This window comes from Neolamprologus multifasciatus, chromosome 22 (genome assembly GCF_963576455.1).
Source record: "Neolamprologus multifasciatus chromosome 22, fNeoMul1.2, whole genome shotgun sequence".
Classification (NCBI taxonomy): domain Eukaryota; kingdom Metazoa; phylum Chordata; class Actinopteri; order Cichliformes; family Cichlidae; genus Neolamprologus; species Neolamprologus multifasciatus.
In genome coordinates, this window is record NC_140459.1 from 11,823,252 (window position 1) to 11,851,104 (window position 27,853).

At 42.9% G+C, this 27,853-nt stretch overlaps 1 protein-coding gene across 2 annotated transcripts in view; it reads left to right on the forward strand.

Annotated features, from left to right (window-relative positions):
- Nucleotides 1–27,853, forward strand: part of ext1b (exostosin glycosyltransferase 1b) — a 140,128-nt gene that overhangs the window by 65,603 nt on the left and 46,672 nt on the right. For both annotated transcript variants that reach the window (XR_014872088.1, XM_085149420.1), the window contains exon 2: nucleotides 26,574–26,667. Coding sequence is in view for 1 of the 2 variants with exons in the window: in XM_085149420.1 (XP_085005546.1) it covers nucleotides 26,574–26,667 (94 nt within the window). In the remaining variant the exon portion in view is untranslated. The remainder of the gene's footprint in view (nucleotides 1–26,573; nucleotides 26,668–27,853) is intronic.

Sequence of the window (27,853 nt, forward strand, 5' to 3'; positions counted from 1 at the left end):
CTTCTTGTTGCATTTAAGCTGTATTTAAGTTGATTAGTGAGTTAATTAATTCCCAAATAGCATTAGCATGTAATGGAATTACCGTGTAATCTGTTTTATACACGAGAATTTGCACTAATCGCATCCCTTGTTGCTGAGTTACCTTAGATGAACTTTATGTTATCTGCTCAACCTTAAATAGCTGATGCACTTTATTTACATTAATATTACTGAGACTGTATTTGTTATTGCTGCATTTTTAAAGCTCTGTTTGTTATTTATTATATTCAGTCAAGACTCCAGGCTGTCTGTAAAGAAGCCTCTCATTTCAGATGTTTTTTTGGTGCTTGGCAATAAACTTGACGGTGAACTACACCGAATCAGCATTGGCCAATATCCTCTACAGCTCCTCAGGTGTCCATATACAACAGAGCTCAGAAGCTTACAAATATTGAAGCACGGATTAATTTCCTTTGCCATTCCTGTATATTCACACTCCAGACCCATGGTGCCAGTAAGATGAAACTCCCCTGCCTATCAGCAGAGACTCCTTCATTCTATAAAAGACAGCCAACAGATGGTGCTTTTGACAGGGTTAGTGCTCCACGAGCATCCTGTGACTGATATCAAGTGATGTGTTGCCTTGCCCGAGGTGTTTGGGAGGTGGAATACCTCCTCTGACTTATTAGAGGTGAATCATCGCGGCTCAATCACAGGTTAAAAGTTTGCCCCTTCGGATCTTAAGCAGAGGAGAGGCCCAGTAGCAAGTCTTAAGCATTAATCACAGTCTGTCTGCTAGGCCTTCAGTGGAGAGATGGCAAAGAAGACCTCTGAGCCTCTCGAAGCAGAAGAGGAAAGTGAGGCCTCGTGGGCACCCTGGGGTGTTTTCATGCACCCTAATTAGTCCTGTATTTGCCTGAAATGTTCCCTGACTTTCTCTTCACTCTGGTCCCTGTGGTATTAGCTCCATTCTCCTTCTGCATATTTACTATATATTTTTCCCACGCTCAAGTACCCGAGCGTTCCAAAGGGAGTTGGATTTCCAACACAAATAGTCATAAAAAAGATTGATGAGATCTCAGCTTGTGTCTTTTTTCCTATCTGATGATCCTCATAGCTAATGTTAGTGCACCTGCAGCTAAACAAGGCTTTAATGCCAGTAATCAGATTCAAACCTAACATTACTCCTAGCACAGAGTAAAAGGTAATGTGCAGGGGTGTACTGTTAGCGATGCTTTACCCGATGCTTCTGCTTTAGCTGTTGTTGTGCCTGGAAAAGAATTAATAAATAGCTGAACGCTTTCAAAGTTTTTCCAACTCTTTGCTACGCTATCGTTAGCCATTATTTACCCAGCACAAAACTGATACCACATAATTCACAGCCAATACTTACAATTTTGTCGCCATCTTCAATTCTTTTTGGTTTGTTTTCTCAATTTTTCACACTTCTATGTTTCTGGTCCAATCAAACACAATTTAATGTGAGGCAAAGTTAACCAGAGTATATACAAAATTCAGTTTCTAAATTATGATTTTATTTATAAAGGAAGGAAAGCTATACATAGCACATTTCCCAAAAACCTGACACCCTCCCCGCAAGGGAAATGAGATTATAATTTTAAAACTGTCTTTTGTATTTACTCAGTTTGAAACATGAATGTATGACAAATATGGGAGAAATAGGAAATCAGGAAAGGGGTAAGTATTTTTCACAGCACTGTATGTCACATTAAAGGATAGATGGATTTAGTAAATTACCTTAGATATGTTTCATAGTTGTTGTTGGGGGGGGGGGGGGGGGGGGTTGTTGTTTTTTTCAAGGATAAATTCACCCTTAAAGGCTTTGAAGGAGGACATTAACATTTTTCAAATATTTTCTGCAGAGAGGATTGAAACAGTTGCATATGGTAATTATAGCTGCTTAGCTTGGCGTAAAGACAGGAAACAGGAGAAAACAACTAGTGTGGCTCAGCCTAAGCTAACAAAATCTGTAATAAATGCCTCTAACGCTCAAGACATTGTTTAATCTAACAACTTGTTTACATAATAGGCAAAAAACCACCTTGTTTTTATTTTTACATTAGTGCTAGATTGGGCTAAGGTAAACGTTTAAGCTAAGGCTAATGTAAAGGTTTACGCCAAGCTAAACAAATGGTGTTGTTAAATTTTACTTTTTTTTTTAAATTTTACATAAGACTCCTGCTTTCACTGTAAAACACCCGAAGTAGTCAGAAACCTCACTGCTTCTTCTGTGTCTGAGAACATATTAAAACATCAAAGCTAGCATGTGTTTAGCTCACCAGAGTATACTTTATACTCATGTCACACTGCTAGCGGAAACAAAACTAGCAGCTATTAACCGTGCAGTGAGCTGCCATTAATGCTTCATTAATCTGGTTCTCCGTCGCAGGCCATTGTTAGCTTGCGGGGAGAATGCTCAGTGTAGAAACATATTTCTCCCTGTGGCATCTAAATATAAATCCGTGTGACCTTTTTATTTCCCCAGATGTTTCACTGCAAAGTAGATTGCATCAGCTTTCAAACAAAGCACCGCTGCTTTATTTTCCCTCATCTTGTCTAGTAGATTGGTCTTTTCTCTTCAAAAATTAGAGGCGATTTGTGTCCTGCTCTGGATTTTTTACAACCTGACCTTTTTTATTATTATTGTTATTATTATTATGATTTTTTTCTTTCAGATATAACTTAAAATGCTTGGAGAAAACCTCATAGAGCAGCACTTTTTTTTTAGTGAAATTGGTGTTGTTTGATGAAATTGGAAAAAGGAACTTTAACTCTTAAGAGTAAACCTGTTTTATTGTTTTACTAAGCACTTCTATTTATCACTATACTGTGCCACAAACTGCCTTATTTATGCTTTTGAATGTCCTATTTTTCAGGGTTTAAGATTCACAACTCCTTTGGCATTGCACAATACACTGTACAATGACATTTATTACACTACTGCTTAAAAAGAAATCCTGCATATGATGTATCCTTCCTGTGAAACCTGAAATTACGCTAGCAGTTATGAGCTTTACAAGAATTTTTAGAAAAATACATAGAATCTATTGATGCATAAAAGAAAGCCTGAGCTACATGATTTCCCAAACTGTTCATTTTTAATGTCACAGTCACAAAATCGCGTCGCAGTATGGCTTTAAAAGAGCTACTCCAAAAAATTCAAATAAAAGGAAAAGAAACCAAGATGTAGTTCATAGTGGAGGCATTCTCCAAAACTAGCAGAAGCCATGTTTCATTCTGAAATGATAGCGAGTTTTGTGAATCTACTCCTTTTATACTCCACTTTTTCATTTTCCAGACTTTTTATAAAAGGAATTTAAATCTCAACCTGAAAGTCTGCTTTAGCACTGTAAAAGACATACAGCTGTTTCTGTGAGCTAAGGAGGGCTCCTTGTGATTAAGCTTCATGTGTAAAACCCCTAGAGTGCCACTCAACGCTAGAAAACCTATTCCTTTCTAATGGTGAGCGCTGCTTCTTGCTTTACCACAAACACCCCCTTGTTGGGAGACCGCACATACTCCACTCATTACCATTAAAGGGTCTAACCTGTTATATTGTGTTTTCATGTACCTACAAGGACCTCTGTATTCTTTATCACCTTCTCTTTGCAGTTCATTAGCAGGAAGCCGGGCACACGGGGCCTCCCGTGCCTTTGAATATTCTCTGTAAGCATATTGCAGCTCCTCTCCAGATAACCTCTCGCTGTCAGAAACATGAAAGACCACCATGTTTGTGTGCGTATAGAAACTCCTGGCCAATGCTGTGTCAAACATGTTGCTGTTGTGTCTTTGCTCAGCAGAAACTTGACAGGGCTGTGTGTTTCAAAGCAAGTGGCTCCACTGTGGCTCACTGTAATCTGAGGAATGAAGGAGGACTTGAGGTTGGCGAGAAGAGAGTGCTCTTACAATGTTCTGTGTGTATGTGCGCGTTTGTTTTTAGTGCTACAAGACCTTGGCCCAGACCAGTGTAATTATCAAGCCTGAGGAGAGTGTGTTTGCCCATGTGAAATCTGACATCACCTACGAAACTACCATCAGCCCACACACGCACGCGCTCACACACTTGATATAGTTGCACACATGCTGCACTAGCTGCCTGGTCCAGGGGCGCATCTCTAAGCTGCCAGTAGGAGGGGGCGTGCAGATCCTGTGAGCGCTAATTAAATGTGTTTAACCCAAGGTCATGTACAGAGCTGAGTGAAAGAAATGTACAAGACTCAAAGTCCAGACAGCACAGCGAATCACGGGAGGGAGAGAGAGGGCGATAGAGAAGGGAGGATACACAACAAGCCAAAGAAGCAGACCGAGAGAAGCGGGGGAAGAAAAAGGCTTAACCGTGTTGTAAATGTTTTATTGGGCTTCTTTGAACTACTCCGAGTGTGTGTGTGTGTGTCTGCGCGCACACGTGTGTCTCAGGAGAGCACCATGCCTTTCCCACAGATGACCCAGTTAACAGCGAGGATGGGAGGTGAGCCAGAGAGATCTAGGCTGAATAAATGACCAGGCAGATATTTCCCGGGGTTGATTTGCTGGTCTTTTTTCCTGTCTGATGATCCTCATTTTTTTAACCAAGGATAATTAAAGCATTATTATTGGTATTAGTATTATATGTCATTAAGCCTTTAATCATATAACCTTGTCCCCTGTAATCAGTAGTATTGGTCCAGATTTCTGTTTTTTTGTTTTTTAATTACACTTGTGTTGAAAAAATAAGACTTCAGCCATTGCATCTCTTTTGTGTGATTATTACAATATGAATCCTGTAAAGGAATAACGGACTTGGCAAGTAGTAGAAATTATAGGTATTAAAACTACCATGGTATATAATGAGACAATGACTGGCTTTGACTGGAAAAAGAAATAAGTACTGCCATTGGAAAGCTCCACTGATACATAATTTTTGTATTACATCTGATTGTTAGAGTTTTCTCTGTATTATTGTACAGACTTTACAGTATAAAGCACCTGGAGGAAACTGTAGCTATATAAATAAACCCACCTGTTCCCCTTTTAATTCTGCTATGACTTAATTTTTTTAAATTTAGCTGCTGTTTAACCTGCCTCCAGCTCTGTGTATGTACATGGAAGGGCATAGAGGCCCCTCAGAGCTATACCCAGGGGTGCACATAAGTGGTCCGCAGGTGCGCATTCGCTGTCAAACTAAAAGACGCGCACCAGATAAGAAGTTGCAACGCACATTTGGGTACATAACATTTTCTGGAGGAGGACAGACATTTGTTTAGAACTCTTAAAGATGTCGAAGAAGCTCCTTTAAGCAATTACTTTGGTGTTCCTCCACCTCCAAAGAAATGTCAGAAGGAGTCCGAACCACAAAAGAAGCGCGTATTCTCGGAAAAGTGGTTGCAGGAGGTGAGATGGCTTCAAACAAATGATGAACGCACAGTGATGTGGTGCAGAATATGCCGTGGAAATCCCACTCTAGCGGACAAAAGACAGTGCCTTTTATATGTACGCAAACGCGCATTGCAACTTCTTATCTGGTGCGCGTCTTTTATTTTGACAGTGAATGCGCACCTGCGGACCACTTATGTGCACCCCTGGCTATACCACCAAATATAGGTGACTGCAGATGGAAATAACAATCTTTGACTGTACTAGTCCTGACTGAATTGAGAAATTGGAAGATTCACTTTAAAATTTCTATAATAAAGAACATTTGAACATGGAAGGTGGTGTTGATTCTGAGCTTTTTGACAGGTTTGTATGAGTAAGTCAATTGGAAAACAAAGAAAAACTTATAATAAAACAGACAGTTCAGCAGCAACAGACAAAGAAAGCCAATGTCTAGCTTCTGCATGAACTGGATTGTTTATAGTCAGCAGTTAAAAAAATCACCAATTATTTCTCAGGACATGGGGGCAAAAACCCCAAAACAACCTTTGCCAAATGGAATACAAATATTGAACTTAACATTTTTCACGTTGCTTGAAATACACTTCAGAATAAAAGCTTACACTGGTTTCTAACTCCAATAGAGTGTCAGCTGTTGGCTAACACAACGTCTTTATCAAGCAGTATGTCAACATTATGTTTACAGCTTGTTTTACTGCCCTGTGGAATCCCCCCAAAAATCAATAATGACGTTAAACCTTCATTATTGATTTTTGGACTTTTAAAGAGCAGAATTTGGAAAACAAGAGATAAAAAAGTAAGTGAGGGAATTTCAAACACGTTTAAGGGCAGAAAGTGATGAGAACAGAGCGATAACGGATTAAATCAGCTGGAGCCGCCTGCTTTATGTGTTTGGGTGTAATTGCGCTGCGCAGTTGCCGAGGCGAACCAAGGACCGTGTCGTAAGTAGTAGTTTTAAACCATGATGCCATTGTTATGATTAGCACTGCCATTAGCGGTTATAGCTTTGGTAATTGGACTCTCAGTTGGAGGTAAATCCATTACTGTGGGATTAAATTTCCCCCCACATCTCCTCAACTGATGTGTGTGTATAATAAATTGCCTATGCATGAAATTATTTACTGCACGAATATACAGTGTTTTAAACCAAGGCAATCTCATAAGAGCCCTATGTGTGCATGCACGCTAACGAAATTGCTGCCAGAGCTGAGTCAGTGTGACATGTGTCAAACCTTAGTGTGTGTGTGTGTGTGTTTCTGACTGGTTTGCCAGACATGGGTCCATTTGTCGCGGATGGTTAATGCAGCAGCAGTGGTGGAATTGTTATGACTTTCAGGAAGTGGAAAGTGTGCCATTGCTGGAACGGGGTGACTTAACAACACAAAGCTGATGCCGCAGCATCCCGTTGGAGGGAATTACATGCCTCGTATCGAAGATGACATTCTCTCACCGAGTTAGATCAAAGCAACCAGATTATTCTCCTCGGCTCTGTTCGGTCGGTGGAATAGACGACTTTTGTCGAATTTAAAAGAAGCGACGCCTCTCTGATTTTTTGTCGTTTGTCAGCTCTCACAAAATATCTTGCTTGTGCCCGTCTGCCCCACTGCACTTTGATAATCTCTTCCAAGGTGCAAGTTGAGAAAGTCACTTGGTAATTGGCACTAATATTTTATCCCCCGTGCTCCTCTTCCTGCTTTCTGCGCCTGCTTATTTTGTACCTACTTGTCCTCTCTCTCTCCCACCTCACATTACCTTTTAGCATTTCTGTCTTTGAAATGAAGAGGCAGGAATGCTCGGTAACTGAAGGCATGGTTCTGTGGCAACAATATCCCTCTGTTACAGGTACGGGAAGAGAAGGCTGGCTCTCTGCTCCACTGCACCGAAGAAATGCCTGAGATGGCCGCTTCTTGATAGAAAAGAGAATAAGGAGAGGGGGGGAAAAGAAGAAAAAAGAAACAAGGCCGGGGGCCCTTTCGCACCTCGCATTAACATTTGCCTGGTGCCCAGATTGTATCCAGATACGATTAATCTGGCAGCCCATTTTCTGCCTGGCATTAAAAATGTTTCTGCGCCTTCACATTAAGCATGGTGTGCTCTTTACCTGAGAATGCCACATCTAAAATGAGACAGGAGGAAGGATTTTCCTTTTCTTCCCCCGTAGCGTCGTCGAAGGGTTTTTCTCGGGCACAATGCACCTATTCAAAGCTGTCAAAAGTTTCCCGTGTCTTTTAGTTGCCGTTCACCTCTGTTGTCCTCAGCACATCCTTGACAGACAGACAGATAAAAACACAGCTGCGGAGGAAAATACTCACCCTGAGATTAGAAAAATGCACGTAGTAAGATGGCAAGCAAGAGAGCCGGAGATCACCGAAAAACATCAAGGAATGTCTCAAAGGCACGTATTGTTGAGTTTCGAGTGCTGAGCTAGAGATTCTCACCGAGAACTGCCTCTTCATGTTTTCTCTTGCATCGTTCACTTTTTATTAAAAAGGCGACTTTTGTTAAGAATATTGCTTTTGTTCAAAGGACGTGAACTTTTCTCTACGTTACAAAAGCTGCTGGAATTATTTTTATGTGAGAAGCAGAAGGTCTGAGATTATAGTCAAATATCCTGATAATATTAAAAAAAATGTTTCTTTTAAACTTGGAGCTCGGACGAAATAGCATTTTTTGACGACACAGCTTCAAGCCTATATCACTGAATAGTGGGAGATGAGTAGCAAGAGCAAGAATTGTTGTGTGGCAGTCCTTTGGTAAGCTTTGACTTCTAAATGTGCACTGCTGACTGGTTGCGAGCCATCTTGACAGTGCTGATCTTTAAGGGAACAGAGAGAATTGCATGGCAACACAAACTTTAATCTGCGCAACTTTAGGCCTTCTCTCTGTGGGCAGAAGTGAAGCGACGTCGGGAAATAAGAGGAAAGAAAATTGATACGACTGCAACTCATAGACACGTGCCCACTAAGTTTAACCAAACGCAACCACTAAGAAAAACAGTGGTTAGAGACCGCTTCCTGAACCGCTATTTACAATGACGTGTGCGATCTTTTTTCCTGTGAAACGGTTGCCTTATAGACTGTGACCTAGTGTTTGAGCACTTGCAGACAGTTCATATCAACGAAGCGACTTTAGTGCGTCAAAACGGCAATAAGACAGTCGGCCTGTTGTCAGTTTGTGACTGAATGTGGTCATGTTGGCGTTTACGTGCAATTTTCTTGTGATAATTTGGCAATTAACTGTGATGAATTGGCAAAAATTGCAACTTTGTTGCTGTTTACATTAACTACTTACATGTAGAGTCCAGCCTAGCATCATAGATCATCATATCCTCAAAAAATAGTGGTGTAGTTTAGGGATGCACTGATACCGATACTGGTATCGTGTATCGGCCTCGATACCACATTTTCTAAAGTACTCGTACTCGTTAAAAGTCCCCCGATACCGGGGACCGATACCACGGTCTGAGACCTGTCTATGTTTGAGCGGCATGTAAGGGGTTAATCACAGGCGCCGAGTAAAATTAAATTTTGTTTTTTATAATTATTTATTCTGTAATATGTTGCATACAACATGCTTTTCATTTTAAATAAATGTTCTTAATTCCAAACCAGTCCCTTGTTGTTGTTTTTTTGTTAAATTATAGAACTAAAGCTGTTACCTGTAAATTTAAATCATGTTTTTATTAAGTACTCTGTATCGGCGAGTACTGAAATGCAAGTACTCGTACTCGTTTCCAAAAAAGTGGTATCGGTGCATCCCTAGTGTAGTTACAACAGGATGGTGATTAAACTGTCGCGCGTATCAGCACAGACGGACTCAGACTGATTGCAGAGTGTTGGCAATCCGTCTGATTTCCATTATTAAACAGCAGTTATTGCAATTACTTGCAGTCTGTCTGAGACAGGTTGCAGTCACTCCCAGTTAGACTGTGTGGATGGAGACCAGTTGCTTTGCACCAGGTAACGACCTGCGCAATTGCTTTACAATTGAATGACATGCATTAGGTTATCCAATCTGCGGTGCATTAAGAGCAGAATTAGTTGGCTTTCTAGAACTTCTTGACATCCTGACAGACAAATCCCAAGTTCACGGAGCCACCCCGACAACAGACATGTCATGACAGTGACACTGCCTGCAGATATGAGACAGCTCAAGGATAACAGCCGCCTCATGCACATCTGTCTTTGTACTGTTCTTGTATAAAGACCTGAATAAAGGTAAAACCTCTCCTGGTGAAAAAAAAAGTGGCACCTGCATCCTGTTTTTGTTTGTGAGTTACTGTCAGCAGCATATACAGCGCTTTTATGTATTGAAAATACGTGACTATCGCTTATCAGTTACAGGAAATCAGACCACTGACACGTCAGAGCACCTTCCTCCCAGTGAGACCACTGGTTGAAATTAACCCTCTTAAACAACACTTGATGGCTGCTATCAAACACAGCTCAGTCTCTTATGTCATATGCATAATATGATAGAAAAAGACGCAGACAGAAACAGCACATGAAACTGCTACTTTCCAGTCTGGCAAGCAATTTGTTATCCGTTAAATCTAGTTCAGTCAGTTTACTTCCTATCAAAGCTCACAGTCAAACCACTTGCCATGAAGGTCATCTCTGACACTCATCTCCGAGAACTCGCTTCATTCCGTTTTCTTATCTTTTTCGTCTTTTCCCTCGTTCCTTTATTCAATTTTTTTCCGCCCACGACTGCTTTTAATCTTTTTAGACTTTTAATGATTTTAGGTTCAGTAGCCTCGCAGATGGCAATCAGCAGTGTTTAATTGAGGCTTGCGAGTGAGTGGATAAGAGGATTTTAAGTAGCACCTTGGACCGCTCTCGCTCTTTTTTACTTTTTTTTGAGGGTTCCACAAAAGCCATAAATTGGCTTTTGGCCTAGTTCCATCTCATGCTCTATTCCCTGGCATTCTTCTATAATGTAGGCTGCAAATATTATTCTTGCCTCAGATATTATTCTTTTGCTGAATCTGTCGGGCAGAAGGGATTTACTGTTGGGTTTCAGCATAGATGAGGTGCTTTTTTTTTTGTTCTTGGAAATGGTGTACAACAGTTCCAATAGTTTTTCTTGGTGCCACAGAGAGATGAGCCTATTTCTCTCCCGTTGCACAGGGCTTATTAGTTTTCCCTGTCAGTCCCCTTCCCTCTGCCACTAGTTTCTCTCTGTTGTAGGAGCTCCGCTCTCAACAGCAGCTCATGATTGTCTGTGCAAAACTGTAAAGTGATTTCTCAGACTTATCACATTATGTGCTGTCCTGAAATAAGCATTATCTCCAACAGTGGGTCTTTATTCGAGTTACTCTGCAATCTTGGCCAGCAGGCTACCAGGAAAGTCAAGTTGTTTATGAGCCTTATAGCCGTGATTAATTTTCTTACAGTTAAGAGCTTTACTGAGAATGCTAAGTGACTGCGGTTGATGGCTCTGGATCAGCTCATTGGATAAGAGCCCACTGTCTACGTGCTTCTAATCCCATGTCTCTCTGCAGTGACCTTGTGGCCAAATTATGCCGCGGTCCACGTCGCCTGCTGGTCTCTGTGGCTTTTCCTGCTTCAGAGCACTCCGACACAGAGGGACATCTTCTTTTCTCTGGTGTCTTCTTTTCTCGCTGCCGTGTGTTCTCTCTTCATTTGGCCGTCTCAGCTTGTAAACGCTTCTTTTCCCAGTGAATCTCTTCTCTTCTCTTCTCTTCCTCTCTCGTCCTTCCTCTTGCCCCTGATTCCCTTCCCACATTGTTCAAGCCACAGTTCCCACAAGCCCCAGGGCCACAGCTGTAGTTCGTCTGTGTCTCCCCCCTGACCCTCCCCATGTAGTACTGGAGAACAGCTGTTCCATACACACACATACACACACACACACACCAACCAGCCAAGTGCAACGCTTCAGGGGAGGCCTGCAGTAGGGGCAGTAGGTTCACTCTTTGGCTTCATCACAGTTACCACACACACAGACGTGCACATACACACACAGGTGCACACACATTTGTTTTCTGACACGAGTGTGAATCTCACCACTCTGCACTTGGACCACAAGACATAAGCTACAGATCATACGGTAAAAATGTATGCACACACTCCACGCACACTGACAGATTTCGACTACACACACACACACACACACTTTCCCAAGACACACACACGAACACAATGACCCAGACAGACACCACAACTCCCCCAGTCTAAGCCAACAAGATCCTCACTGAAAGGCTTACTCCTCGCTTTTGTTCCTCAGGGTGGGGACCACTGTGACCTTTGACCCAGGTTTCCTAACCCCACCCAGCTAGAGAGCCTAAGCGCAGTCATATGAGACCAGGTTAGCGCATCAAGATGCCATGACTGAGATGCATCGGTTGTAGCTGCAGGGGCTCTTCTCAGCGGTGACATGACAGAGGTATAAAGGAATGCATACAATGCAGTTGTAATAAAGCATCGTCATTCATTACTATCAGTCATTTTTAATACAGCAACATTGTTTGACTTGACTCTTTTCATTATTTGAATGGGTTTTTTATACTTTGTTCAAAGTTTGTAATTAATGTTTAACATATTTTTTTTTTAACATATGCAGAATTTTTATCATGGCTGACCAGTGAAACTCTTTGCTGCAGGAAAAAAATATTTAAAGCTGTTCTGAAGGCATTTCTTGTCTTCATTTATTGAATGCCTCCTTGTTTAAACACACACTATGTGATTTCTGCACCAAGGCATCTCTCAATCAAAACAATGGCTGGGAAACTTGAGGTTTCATGACTTTGCAGAAGTTTTCACAGTTTCGATTTAACTTTTTAAGCTGCTGTATCTTTACGCTAGCCTGGATTTTTAGACAGACCGGCCTTATTTTCCTTCATTTTAGGGCAGAGAACCCCGGACACAACCTTTGGATCTGTGCTACGCTGTAAATTGGGCCGAATCTAGACACTTTTTTTTTTTTAGTCGATCACATTAACTTAATCCCTGCCAGCATCCATGCTCCAGCGGTTGCCACTGATAACTATCTGCCTGTATCAGGAACAAACTGTTCTCATGTTTTGTTCTTTTGGCACAGTGATCGTGTTCTTCTCGGAGGGAAGTCTTTGGGACAGGTTGTGTTCAGGGCGCGATGGGTCTGCAGTGATGTTTCCTGTTCATTTCCTGAATCTGGATGAGTGAAGGTCCCGAAAGGATTGGAAGCTGGCACCAGTTTTCTCTGCAGCCCCGACTGTCCGTTATAGTCTCTCTGTTGTGTTCGGTGGCCGATCCAATTCAGACAGTGATGGATGAAGAGAGAACGGACTGGATTATTGCAGAGTAGAACTGAATCAGCATTGCCTGAGGCAGGCTGAACCTCCTGAGCTGGTGCAGGATGTACATCCTCAGCTGGGCATGTGCAATGACAGAGTCTATGCACCTTTAAGCACTTGGAGATGGTGCACTCTTAAAACCTGAATTGTACCAATGGTGCTGGTGAGTTTGGTGGTAGAGGCAGTGCTGCAACATTAACTACTAATCACAGTGCAGTTTTGTAGAATTTGGACATAAGCTGCTGAAACTAATAAGGTAAAATATTGATCCGATGATGGAACTAGATGGAAAACAGATGGCTGTGACAGTCAGTTGAAAATGTCATGAGGATCCATTAAGTAGCTCTCAAGACATTTCAGTCTGAGACTGGCTAAGATATAGGAAGCTGTTATGTATTGAAAGCTGCACTCAAGGCTTTATCATATTCCCATTATTTTCATCATAATCTTCTAATTATAGACTGCGTTTTGTGGCACTTTTGTTGGCCATGAAAAAGGATTTCTACAAAAGCATGCATTCATAAATGCTCAGTACAGACAGACTGCATCAGGTATTGTATTTCCATGAAGAAAATCCAAACCTCACCAATCCCCCCAGGTCTAATTTTTCGGGCCCAGTTTATGGCATCCATTCACTATTTCCCAGCAGATTTCCTGCCAGGAACACCACATCAGCATGTGTCAGTTGTCATGCACAGACTCAAAGTTGATGGGTCACAGTTCAGCACTAACACACAAATCTACATAGCAATGCATAGACCGATAAGCAGACTAAGATGAGCTCTCACAGATACACACAGACATATGTAGACATGCCTTTGCTGGTGGAGCCTTGGGGGCGTTGGCTGAATATGAATGTAGACCTCCAGCTGACATCTATCCATGATTAATGAGAGAGTATGGGTTAAGTTTTGGCTCCCTAATGAATACGGCTTGAAAAGTTGAAGAGCCTATCAATATTTGACATGTCTCTTGAATATGTTTGCATAATTGATGCGGGAATCTAAATTGAATCATAATTGCATCATTGTGGATATTTTGTCCTCTTTCTCTTATTATTTTTCTCACCCTTTGTATTCCACTGCCCTCTGTAATTCTCTCAAGGCCAAATATGGCCCCTTCACTCAAACACATGCGGTGCACACACACACACACACACGCGTACACACACTCAGATGGGTGCCGACAGACAATCAATGTGATCTCAGGGTGTGACTGACACATGGCACTGATGAACCCACTGGGTAGCGTATCACTCTGCTTGCCTCTGCGCTGTGATTGACAGCTGTACCTCCTTTCTCACTTTCTCACGCACACACGCGCACACCCTCTGAGCTCTGACTGTCTCAGGCGTCATGCTGCTCTCCAGTGTCATGCAGGGATGACATACTCTGTGTTTGATGCTGATGTCAAACTTACTATCAAATGATTGTGTGTGTGTGTTGAGGAAAAAAGAGATCTGTTTTTAATTAATAATATTGGCTCGTATGTTAGAACGATAAAGCATATAAAGAGGTTTTTTTTACTCTTTACTTTTTTTGTTTCCTTATGCGGGAAATTCACAGTGAACTAACACAGGGCTCGCAAAATTGCAAGCCAGACGTCCCGGAGCTAGCGATATCTCCTGTCGGGCGACCAAAATCTATCTCAGCCCCGCCCGTTGGGTTATCATATAGCCCGACAGGCGGGGCTGAGATAGATTTTGGTCGCCCGACAGGAGATATTGCTAGCTCCGGGACGTCGGGCTTGCAATTTTGCGAGCCCTGAACAATATAATGTTTAAAGCACTTCTCCATGTATTGATTAAATCATAGAATACTCACCTCCTTTCGTCAAAATTACATATTTAGAAGTTCTTTCAATATAAAATATCCATTTATGCCAAAAAAAGACATAACTCGCCACTTGCAAGCTCACACCACTCCACTCTTCCCTTGCGTTTGCGAAGCCCAGTTCTCCTACTGCATATAGGGGTTCCATTTGAAGTTCCCAGTCAGAATCTTTAACTGGAACGCTCCCCTCAAGTCACACTTCCAGCTCAAAGGGTCACAGGCCCCCAACCCCTGAGTTAAGAATCCAAATGATAGCAGTGCACCTAAATATTAGTAAAACTGTAAAACTTGTAAAATGGGCCGCCATGTTTGTGTATTTGTGTCTCACTAAATAAGGCACGTGCAGAGTGGCTGTCTGCGTTGTATTGCTAGCGATGCGTGAATGACTCCACCTTGCTAAGGAGCAAAACGAATCGTAGTGAAGGCAGTGACGTCCATCCCAGCTCCGAAATCTGGCCTCCGGTGCAACTGGAACGCAGAAATGGTGCCAGTCTGCCAAAGTAAATAAGGAGGGCGTGAGAGAGGAGAGGAGATAAAAACCTTTTGTTACCGTTACAGTTAGATAACATATCGTCGTTGGGACGAACTGAGACTCCAGAAGCATTGTCTTAGCTTCACCTGTCTGCTTCACTTCACTCCACCCTGTGAATGCCTGTTTCACAGTGGTACATGGTGGGAAGAAAGCAGTGAAATGGGGAGCAGTCAAAGCAGGAGGGAGGACTCGTACTGCTGAGCTGAAATGAAACAAGCGTGAGCGCAAGCAGATAGCATGACTTCATTGTCACGGCTAACAATAGGCTGGTAATGCTAGATAAACCTTAGCCCCACACTGAATGTTGACAGGATTAATTTCTTAAGCTGGCGACCTGTCCAGGGTGTATCGCAGCTCCTACGCCTAACAATAGCTGAGATAGACTTCAGTCCCAACATAAGTGGAGAAGAATGGATGGATCGATGGTTTTTAGCCTGCTAAAAATCCCAATTTGAACATGTTACCAACATTAAAAACTTTATTGTCGTTCCCGAATAGCTGCAACTTTGTAGCTTGGTCAGTTAAATTCCAACATAAACAGTCGGTGATGTCACCGCTGCTTCTCTAAATATTTCCAAAGCTGACAATTCAAAGAGGGGCAGACGTGACCGACGACAGCACATCTCGCCGTGCGAGTCCATGTGCAGAGCCGTCCATTTACTCATGGTGATGCTCTGGTGGGGTCTTAGCATTCTCTGATTGGCGGTGTTGTGCCGAGGGGACCCAGGTGGCTCCGAGACTGGGTTTAAATTCTGATTTAGAGAAGTCTTCAGAGGGATTGCATTAGGATGTATTTGTAGACAAGAAATTAGGTGTGATTAAATTTCTGCTCACCTATTGGAGGAGAGTCGGACCAGCCTTTGCCGGCAGATGGGACCGTGATAATGGTCGATGGCGCTTTGAAAATAAGGGGGTTAGTGTCTGTGTAGTACATGCATATTAACGTGGAGGGAAGAGTGACTGAATGTGTGTGTGAGTAACTCAGTGTGGGTTTTTGTGTGTGTGTAGTCTTTAGGCTCTTCAGGATTTTGGATAATGATTTGCCAGGAAAGAGCCTGCAGCGACCATAATGTGGACTGAAGGAATTGAAATATTTGTCTCCCTCTCTCTCCCCGAGTCTGTGTACGTCAGATGAAAGGACATCTCGGTGAGGGGTAGCTCCAGACTCCTCTGCGCTCCTCACTTTGGCGGCTCTGATGACAAAATGTGTCAGTGTTTTAAAAAGAGGCCCGCCGCAAAGCACGCGCTGACATGTCTAAATCCGATTGCGTCTCGCGCACATAGACCTGCGCACACGTACACACAAGCCACCGCGGCACAGCGAGGCATCCCGAGGGCCATCTGGAAGAGCGGAGCGAGGCGCAGCTGGTCTCCGGTGAACATCCACGGAGTCCGAGCCCCTCCCTCATCCAAGAGATCACACAGCGAAGCGCCGGCCGCTGACGTGAAGCACGTCCGCGTGCAAGTGTGAAGTGCAATTGTTGCGGTCATCTTGCACCCCTCACCCCAGAGCAGCCCTGCGTACGTGTGTGGAGCAGGCATCGCCTAGTTTGAAATCCACCTCACTTCCATCCCCCGGAGAGTTGAGAGTGTGTGTATGCAGTTTGGGACTTTGACTACTGTGCAGACACTAAATGTAACTGAAAAATTGCCTCCATCTGTTGGCAGTGGAAAAAATCTGAGAGGACAAATTGAAAAGATTGCAAGGATAAAGCCGTCATACTGAATTAGTGTCGTGGCAGGAAGACTTCTTGTTATCGGGGTATTTGTAAAATATTCAGGCTTACACGTGCGGTGGGGGTGGAGGGGGGTTTGAAGGGGACCATAGCTGAAGGGAAAGAAGAGACTGCTGACTTGAACTGATTCAGGAGTGCATACCAAGTGTGAGTCTGCATGTATATGAGCCCCGTCTTTATGTGTGGATGTTTTTTTTAAAAAGAAAAAAAAATGGATTTAGACTAATTTGACACCCAGCACCTACAGCTATACTCACTTCCTACATCTCATTTGAATAGTGACATGGATCCAGTACAGCTGTGCAAACTAGCATAACATCTTAGAGACTCCTGATGCCTTGTTATGAGTTGAGCTCAAAATCTGGCCGCCTGAAGACACGCTCACACACAGCGAGATGGTCTACGTGAAGCCTGCACACACATTTTATTTATGCATGTAACACAGCATTCGGTAGCTATGAAGAGACGTGTCCAGAAGTGTTTCGGGGGGGTTGTTTGTGTGACTGTGGGCGCTCTGTATTCACACAGTTTAAGAGGGACGGAGAGCTAGAGACAAAAGGAGCAAAAGAAATATTACCTTGGATCTGTCGGTCAGCAGTTCCCCCTCAAGAAATAGCTCTTGACAGGGCAGGAAGGCCTGTCACATCGTGGCCCTGCTCAGATCTTCTCCATATTCAGGTGAAATCTGCTCAAGATGGACTTTGGTGTCATTTATCAGAATGCACGCTGAGATCGGGGACTTCTTTGTTTTGTTAACAGATGTCCTCTTGTAATGCAGTCCTCATCTCTCTAATAATAACATTTGCTGTATTACAAACTGGATGTGTTTGTCTGGTTAATTTCTAGTTTAATGGGGTTAAACTCTTGTTGTTAAATATCTTGGATTTTTGGCCCCTTGTGCTCTTTTCGTGTCAGTGATTTGTACCGAGGACGTTAGAAATGAGTTTCGTTAAAGCTGGGGTCACTGGACTGACAGGAAACACTGAGACTTCTGCATGTTTTCTGGGCTCTTGTTTCTATGCTTTTATTTGTAAATTCAAAATGGACAGTACTGAACGGGCCAATCGCTTCTTTGATATGACCTGTAGTTGCATTTCCAGGGAGCTGCACTTCAGTTTACAGCATATATCATGTAAGGGTTCAGAGGGGTTTGTGGTTATGACGTAGCTACAGAGCAGATGAACACAAAAGTATGAATCCCTTGTTATTCTGATCTAGTAACACGTTTGATGTTTTTTATCCTTTGTTGGTAGACTGTTGCCATGTGTTGAAAATTAGATTCTTAAACTCACTGAATTATCATCAACGGTCAGTAAAGTTACAGACGATGGCCAGTAAGTGCTGAAAACCCATTTAAAATCAGAACGACCCCTTTGCACTCTCCTCTTCTTATCTTGTGCCACAGTAGTTCAGCAAAAAAGTCATATAAAACCTTCAGTCAGTTCATATTACAGCACCAGAACTGCTGGCATTTCAGCCTCAGTGGTTTTTTGGGAGGTTTTCTTTATGATGCCATATATGTTTGCATACATCTCTCACGTGTGGCCAGCACTAAATCTGCTGCCCTTGAAGGCGGACCTCACTGTCATCATGGTTGGTTGTCCACAGAAAGCTCGTATGTTTGGCCATGCAGACTCTGGGGTCATGCCACGCTAGAAAGCTAATAGGAAGTAGCATAAGCTGGCTAATGAGCTCTAATTAGGCTAATGAATTAGATGCACAGTGTACTGTAGGCGTTAAAAGAGCAGATGAAGAGGAAGATGGGAAAGAATGGACAAGCACAGATCAGGATGCGCACATACAGTTGCTGACACATGCGTTTTCTGTATTGCCACAGGGTAAATAAAAAGCAATGATTAAGAGGGGGAGGACATAACACACGCAGGTGCTCTCAAGCTCATATCTCTCACTATATGCATGTACACACATTATAATCCTTAACTAAACACACAACATATGTAGATAAACACAGCCAACACACATACACACACTCCCCCTCACCAAACACGCTCTGTCTCAGTTAGTCAAGAGCCAACAACATCCCCTTTTCTCCATAAGCTCACTTAGCCTGCACATCTGTCGTATTCTCGTGGGAACAGACACCACAATATGCTTCAACTTAGACACTCGCACTTTTACGGGGAGTACGAGGCTCCTGTTTAATTACTGCTGGAATCTGTCCTTAGTCTGTTTGGTAGTTATTTACCAGACAAATGGGCACATCTGTGAGATGGTATTCATAAATCTAAATAACTTTTCATATCCCTCGATGTATGACTGCTATATTTGGAGGTTCACTTCTATTCTTATGCGCCAAAAGGGGCCAAGTTGCAAGACACTGGAGCTTTATTTTAATCATGAATTATTAATCAGATGAGTCAGAGGTCTTTATTAGATCATTTTCCCTTTAACAAAACCTCAAGAGCACACTCTCAAACCCGACTACAGTAGAGTAGAAAAAAGAAGGAGAAACTTTCCAGGATTGTGTTCCAGCCATCATCAGACCTCCAGACACCTATTCTTCCACAGACTCTCACAAGACTCGCACAGAAACCCACTTTGGAAGACAATTAGAAATTATCCAGAGAGTGGCAGAGGGAGACAAGAGAGAGGTCCGGGAGGCTAATGTAACAACAGTCTCAATAAGCAGTAAATTGGATCTTTTTCTCTCTGCTCTTTGCAAGACACTGAGGTTTTGTGTTTTCATCAACCTGGAGCTCCATGTTTAGGCAGTGGACAGTATAATCGACTGGTGGGTGGCTGCACAGCCACAACGGCAGGAAAATAACCAAGAATGAGTCCACTGTGTGCTCTTATAGATTTGTGGTCGTTGCATAGGCTACTAATACGATCTGGCTGTTGGTAGTGCATCACCCGCAGCATAATACTGTATGGAAGTAAACAGCAAGCAGAAGTCATTTATAAGTCGATGCGCCGTGGAAGCCAGTGATTTTTGTGAGCAGATGGCAACAATGATGAGGAGAAAAGCAGACGAATTTTTAATTATAGGTGCATGGATGCGTTGCTATTAGTGCTGGGCTTGTGGCTCTGAAACAAACTCCAGAATTTCTGGGTGCCAAGCTACTTTCAACTATGTCTGTCGCTGCCTCTCTGCAAGGCTCTCGCAGCCGGCTCTCAGGTCACACACAGAAAAGTCGCATTCATTTCTCTGACTGTTTCCAGGTTGCAAAAAATACAAACTGCTTCTCACTTAGGAAGACACATGAAAGGAAATGCATGTTTGGATGTTCTTCCTTCATTCATCTTTCACCTTATTTACATATGTAAGATTTCTTTATTAATCTAGCCATATTTTACAAATCCAACTGACTACATGATTATTTGAGTTACTTAAAAAAAATAGACTACAGCTGTCTGTCCTTAATTTAGTTTAGGCCTGAGGGAAATCCTGCCTTCCTAATTACTTATGTTTCCCAAATTTATTGGTTAGTTTTCATGCTTAAATTATTTCCCGTCATGTAAGTAAACCATATCGGTTTATTAGACCAACAAAGAGGCATAAATCTATGCAGGGTTATAGTTTAGGAAAACAATTGATCATTTATCTTGAAATCTGAAGCCGGCATGTGTCCGCTTTATTTGTGAAATTAAATGGCTAATGAGGGTGTCGTGGTAACAAGAAAGGGAAGCTATGGATTTACTGGTCATTATGCCTTAACCTGTGGCCACGAACTACGAGTAGTGACCTGAAAGAATAACATGGCTGATACAAGCTTGGAATCAGCTTCCTCTGTGGGGTGTTCAGGCTTAGTCTTAGAGACGGGGTGAGGGGTTCGGAGTACTACTCGGCCACTGCATATGCCTCCTGGATGCCTCCTGCATGCCTAGGTGAGGTGTTTAGGGCATGCCCTATCAGGAGAAGGCCCAGGGACAGAGACGGGACATGCTGGAAGCATTATATGTCCTGGAAGAGCTGGGAAGGTGGATAGGGACTGCCCCCATGACCGAGATAAGAAGCAGAAGATGTTGTACCAGCTGATTATACCTTAGTGGAAGACGACATAATAAAACCACAAAAGTGTGTTTGTAAAAAAAAGAAGAAGAAAGAAGCAGATTTCAGTTTCCCTCTCCACTTTCACCTTGTACCCCCCATCTGTCTGAAAGACGCACCTTTTCCATGTAATTACGTTGCTACAAATAAAGGCACTTAATGACAGGTTGCCATGGTGAGTGTGTGTAGGCTCTTGACATTGGGGTTGGTGAAGAAATGTTACTTAACTGCTTTACACTTGTTGTACATTGGGAAAACGCACACACTCAAAAAGTCTTGTTTTCTGGACACTTTCTGTTTCCCGCTCCCCGAATTGTTGGCTGCAAATGTGGCGCCTCGCGCAAGTGTCTGAAAAACATAAACACACGATCACAGCCTGCAGGCATGCAGCTCAGAGGTGGGGTTTTTTTTTCCCCACCGCTAACTCAAGGACACAAAGAGGAGAGAGCGCCGGCAAGACAATAAAAGAGAGACGGAGAGAGCGAGAGGGGGGTGGGATAGAAGGAGATGATGGTAAAGGAAGGCTGTGCAAACAAACAAGACATTTAAAGGAAGGAGGAAAGTGGGTTTGTCCAGCAGGCACTCGCCTCCTAGAGGTCTCCTCATGAAACCTCATCACATCCTCTAAAACCACCAGAACTCTCGTGAAAAGAAAATTATCGGTTTTAGGCGCAATCCCAGTCGTACGATTAAGGTGCAGAGCAGGTGGATCATGTGGGAGGGAGCCAGCTGTCACATCCTACCTAAAATCTGCATCTAGTAAGCCAGTGATTTCCTCGAGACTTTCTTATAGTGGTCTTAAGATATCCCAAAACCTGGTGCTAAAAGAGTTCTTTCCATGTCCGGCTGGGTCGGATAAATGGCAAACATTTGTGTCGCATTAAACATGTGACAAAGAAAAGTGCAATGGCTGGATAAAACATGCTATAGGGCTGTTGCGTGTTAAATCACACATTGATATTCAGTGCCATCAGCTGCTGGTCTGTTTTGTGGGCACGCACACACATACGCACACACGGGGACACACACACACACACACACACAGATTGTCCAGAGAGACAGCTGGTGTGAAAATATGGGCTAATATAGCTTCTTCGTCTCCATCGACAGGTGACGGAACGTCAATGTGAGGGCGTGCAGCTGTCGCTTGTTCTTGCGGCGCGCGCGTCTGCGAGTCTGTGTGTGCGATAACTGTGTTATGTGCTGTGCAGAACGCTGCGCGTGTAGGTGTGAATGAGGGTGGGATTTTTTATCACAGGCTGTCATGTCGCCGCACTTTATTAGAGCTCGGCTGGAGAAGAGACAAGGCACCATCAGCAGTCGCCATCAGTGTGTATGTGTGTGAACAAGAAAGCGGGAGAGAATTGACTGGCTTCTAGCTTTGACCTGTCAGCGTGGGCCATAGTCAGAGAAACACACCAAAGGCAGCATCAGCAATCACCTTCACACTTCCTTACATGCTACAGCACAGCCGCTCTGTTATCAGTAGAGTAGAAGATATATGTAAAAATAATCATGCAAATGCATTACAGGGACCAGGCTACTGCTAATTAAAATGATCGTGTTTATGCTTTATGCCAGTTTATCTCCTTTTTTCTTTAATGCTAAAACACGTTATCAGATCTGTCATTGTTGCAGGAAGATTTAGTTTACATTGTTTTGATTATTGTCTTCATCACATGTTTCATCACATTTATGAAGGATGCTTCCTTTCTAATGCGCCACTGGCTGGTATTTTACCTTTGACTATACTTTGTCTGGGAGAAAATGCCTTGTTGATGTTAGAGGTCAGAGAAGAATGGCCAAACTGCTTTTAGCTAGTAGGAAGGCAACAGTAACTCAAAGAACCAGTCGTGAAACACCCTCGCTGCAGGAAGGAGCGCTTTCACAGATCATTCATCCCAACAGCAGTTAGACTCTAGAACTCCTCAACCACGATGTCATAAGTCACTGGACATTGTGGACATCCACAGTCACCACTTCATGCATAATGCACCTTCTGTGTGTTTGCATATATACATATGTATATTTAGTGTGTACCTGTGTGTGTGTGCGTGTACATGTCTATACTTATAGATATCTATTACTTACATAGGAATAGTAGTGGTAGAATAGTTATGTTATAACTATATAGTTTATAGTTTATGTCTTGCATATTTCCACAACCATATCCATAATCACATACTGTGTATGCTACTGTTGTATATAGTGTATTATCTTACTTGTTTTATATTTGTTTGTATTTTATTTGAGTTTTTGTATTTTCCTTTTGCTATCTGCACCTGAGCTGAGGTAAAGCAAAACTTTCCCATCAATAAAGTCTTATCTTATCTTGTTACAACCAACGCAGAAGAGCGTCTCTGTCAAAACTTGCCGCAGATGGGCTACGTGTTCGGGTTTTAGGCTCAGAATTTGGCGTAAACAACACAAAAGCATATCAGGTGCTTTTGTGGTCGTGTAATGGGACATATCTTCTTGGAACACCTGTTAGTATTGTTGAACATCTTTTAAACATCACAGAGTAACCGACTATTATTGTTGACCGTGCCCGTGTCTTTATGACCACAGTTTACCCGTCTTCTGATGGCTGCTTCCAGGCAGATTGTGCCATGTCACAAAGCTCAAATAACCTCAAACTGGTTTCTTGAGCATAGCGATGAGTTCACTGCAGTTAGATGGCCTCTACAGTCACCAGATCTCAATCCAATACAGCACTTTTTGGGATTTGGTGGAACAGGAGATTCTCGTCATTGAAGTGTATTCGACAAATCTGCAACAACTGTCTGATGCTGTCATGTTAATATGGACCAAAATCACTGACGGGTATTTCCAACACCTTGTTGACTCTGCCACAAAGGCAGCTGTGAAGTCAAAATGGGGTCCAACCTGGTGTAACCAACGCATTAACATCAGCATTTCCGTGTCAGGGTCAATTATGGCAACATTATAGCAAAAAAAGTCATGAATTACCTCTTATTTTTATTTTATAAAAAGTAATACATTACTCCTTGAAAGATATAACATTACTTCTGCATTATTGGGCAAGATTACCTGAAATGCATGATCACATAATAACCAGCTGACGATGCAAGTCCTAAACTGGGATTATTCTTTCCTGTGCTGCTGGTGATGGACTTCACGTGGACTGTTAAAGAAGTACAGCAGTGATGTTTGCTCAAGCTCAGGCTGTCTGTGTCCGTGTCTGCAGCAGAGTGTAATCTAGGCCTTAGAATACCACACACTGGAAGAAATCCCTGTCCTAATGAGGCCAGAATAATAACAAGATCTTTCTTTTAGACAGACAGGTATGGGTAGAAATGGAGGGCACAATTCTACAAACCTGACTGCTCATCACAGCTTCTCCTACCCGTTGAAAATCAAGCTTTGGCTGCTCGACTGAGGCCAACATCACTCTGGGTCCAGAATTCTTCGTTACTGGCTTTGCAGATGCTCGGAAAGAGTTAACGTTGTGTTAGATGTTGCTGCTTCTGGCCGGAAAAGTCGTTTGTGCTTCACCATTACATTCTCATCCTTTTTTGCAATAAAAATTAACGTTCATATCTCCATTGCTCAAAAGTTGAAGACGCTTCGTCCTCCTGTTGTGCAGAGAGTTTAAAAACTTAGCAGCGTAGCAGTTTGAGTAAGTTTAGTGTGATTATGGAATTACAGCCTATTACAGTGTTATGGAAAAAAGTGTCATTACAGCCAACGCTATTTTGAACACACAACCTGTCAAAATATGAGAAAGCACCAAGCATGCAAACACGAACGCATAGACTGATGCACAGTTTGTCTATTTCTGCTGCACACACATGCACGCGCAGAGCCAGCTGTGTGGTGGAAGCAGGTGTCACTCTCAGCTCATTACCCCTGGCTGGGTTGATCACCCTGTTTGGAGAGCAATAAGATACACCTCACTGGAGAAATAGAGGGATGAGCGGGGGAAAGCAGAGAGAGGAAGATGGGGAGGGTGGGAGATCCGGCCTCCTGCTCCGAGAGATAAAAAGAACCGGGGCAGGTAGCAGACAGAAGAGGGGAGGTGTGCACAGGTGGATGTGAGTCTTGAGATTGGGGGAAAGAGAAGAAAAAGGAAAAAGATGTAGAAAAGCTGTAAAAAATGAATGACAGGAAGTGGAAGTCAACATAGGTGGAAGGAAAAAGCAGAAAGGAGGAGGCTCGGTGGAAAAAGGCAAAAGCAAAATCAGACACTCTGGGGACCTAAAAAATAAAATAATAATAAAATCAACTCGTGGTTTTGTTCTTGCTGTGATTTCGCACATACACCTTGTTTTCCAGGAACAAGCGATTATTAGCCAGCTGCTGACTTGTTAGATCCACTTTACAATACACAAAAAGCAACGCTTTAAATGTGAGAACTCCCCTTTCTCTTGAAATCTCTCAGATAATTATTGTATTTTACCTTGTTAAAAAAGTTGTTTGAGCCCTCCTGATATAACTGTTTGGTTTTTATGTCATTAAATGTGTGGGAGTGTGTGGAAAACTACATGCATAACAGTAGCGCTGCAAAAGAGCAACATTGTGATGCATCATCTTCTTGCAATCATTCAAAATATTGTAATATGAATCAAATTCTGCTTTTTGGCTCTTTAGGACAGTTTTGTTGATGTTCTTAGTTACACAGATTTCATACTCTCATAGATACTAAATAATTTCAATATGACAATCACTGTGTCATGATAACAGCATTATCATGGGCGATGATTCCAGATAGCATCGTATCCAGAGTCACATCACAATTTCCACCCTAATACATGTTGTGGCAAAGATTTCATCCCTTCATCAAACAATAAGAGCAGCAGTTGTCTAACTCAGCGGTCCCCAACCTTTTTTGCGCCACGGACCGGTTTATGCCCGACAATATTTTCATGGACCGGCCTTTAAGGTGTCGCGGATAAATACAACAAAATAAAACTAGTACTGGTACCGAAAAAAAAAAAAAATTATTCATAACACACATGAAAAGACCAAGGAAAACCGAGTAAATGATAAAAACGATAACAAAATAACGCTGAAAACCGATAAAAACCCTGAAAACTATACATTTCACACCTGAGCCTCAACTCTCGTGGCCCGGTACCAAACGACTTACGGACCGGTACCGGTCCGAGGCCTGGGGGGTTGGGGACCGCTGGTCTAACTGACTGATGAGAACTAGCTCATACAGCATGCAATTGTCTAATCTGTAAACCGGTGACACATGACTAGAGACACCACTCTGACTACCACAGGTTGCTAGAGAAAGATGGGCAGTCCCAAACCAGATGGAGAGTGGTTGCTGGCAGTTGCTAGGTGAAACCTTTTCCAATTGCAATTGCGTCTACTTCGATCAGTAACAGATGCACTCGACAGTAGTGTGCATGCAAGACGGCAACTTGTCTGATGACACTCCCCAACAGCTCACTAAGTGGTGGCGGTGAACAAAGGGAACACAACCTGGAAACGGAAGAGTAACAGTTGCACCTTCTGCAGCTTTTTGGTTGCACTGGCAAGGCAACGTGTTCTGTTTCTAACCATTCAGAACCCTTGCAGAGAGCTAGTGAAACTGTGGCTACAGGGAGATGTTTAGGTGCAGCTCTCTCTTTGAGACTGATGGTGACAACTGGTTGGGAATACACATTTTCCGTTAGCCTCCCGTGGTTGTCCATGGGTGGATGACTTGTCTCCAGGCCTGTGTGGCTGATGATCACTCACATTTTTTTCTAAGCCCGTTCCTTTAAGTGTCATTTTCACACCAGTGAACTCACAACACGTCTGTGTGTGTGTGTCCCTGCAGGTACGACTACAAGGAGATGCTCCACAATTCCACTTTCTGTTTGGTGCCCCGCGGCAGACGGCTGGGCTCCTTCCGCTTCCTCGAGGCGCTGCAGGTAAACAAGCAACACACATATCCACAGCACTGCGAGAGAGCATTGCTCGCTGCTCTAAATTCAAGCTAACCAGCAATATCACTGCGAAGAAAAATAATCACTACCTACACTCAACCTTCCACTTAGCATTTGTTTTAATAGTGCTACCTCTAGCATTAAAGGATCACCAGATCATTACCACCTTAATTTTCAGACTAATAGCGTAATTAATATAAACAAACGAGACCTTGGCTGAGAGGATTAGCTGCTGCTTCCTGCCTCTAAACACTGATATTCATTTTGCAGATACACTGTTAAATTGTTGCCTGACTTCATGAAAAAAATAAATAAAGAGGGTTTGTTTTTTTATGCATTTGCATAGACATGCAGAGACTGTTTGCTAGCTTTTTGCTGCCCAGGTTAAGAGTATATTCAGCTGGATTACGGGTGAAACTGCTGCACATAATAAACACAAGTCATCATAGTAATTTTCTAACACTGGCTCTGCATTCACCTCCACTTTGCCTCTTCCTGCCTCCTTTTATTTACGTGCGCTGCTCGTTTTCTTTTTTCCTCCTCTCTGTTCATCCATTTCTGTAACTGCGCAGCACTCTGCATTACTACTGCACTGTCCTTTACCTCTCCTTACCGTACGCCGCTGTCCACAGAGTGCACTCACATAAGTGTGCTTATCTCACTATCAGCTGACACACACACACACATGCACGCACACGCGCAGAGAACACTTCACTCAGGAGGCAAATTTGCCCTCTCCTCTCCTTTCTCCATTTGTCACACTCACTCCAACCATCGAATTCAAACCGTGACGACAAAGAGAGAGTATTTGCCAGCTTTGGTCTTTGCATGAAAAAGCAATTCTTCATAGAGGTCAGCGCTTGTGTGTGTGCGCGTGTGTGTGTGAGAGAGACAGCAGCAGAGCCCGAGGGCCAGTTCTGGTTTAGCTGACACCTTTATGACCTGGGAGTGACAGGGCCGTCATTAACATCAAACCACAGAAACACACGGACATACCAGCTGTTCCCCTGTACCTCTCCTCTCACCCCTCCATCCTTCTGCCATTCCTTTGCCAAAGGTCATCTTCAGCTTTACTAACTCCCCACCTCTCATATCATTCATATCTGTTTATCCGCGTTCGTCTGCCTTTTCATCTTTTATGAATTCCCTTAATCCCTTCATCGTTCCTCGA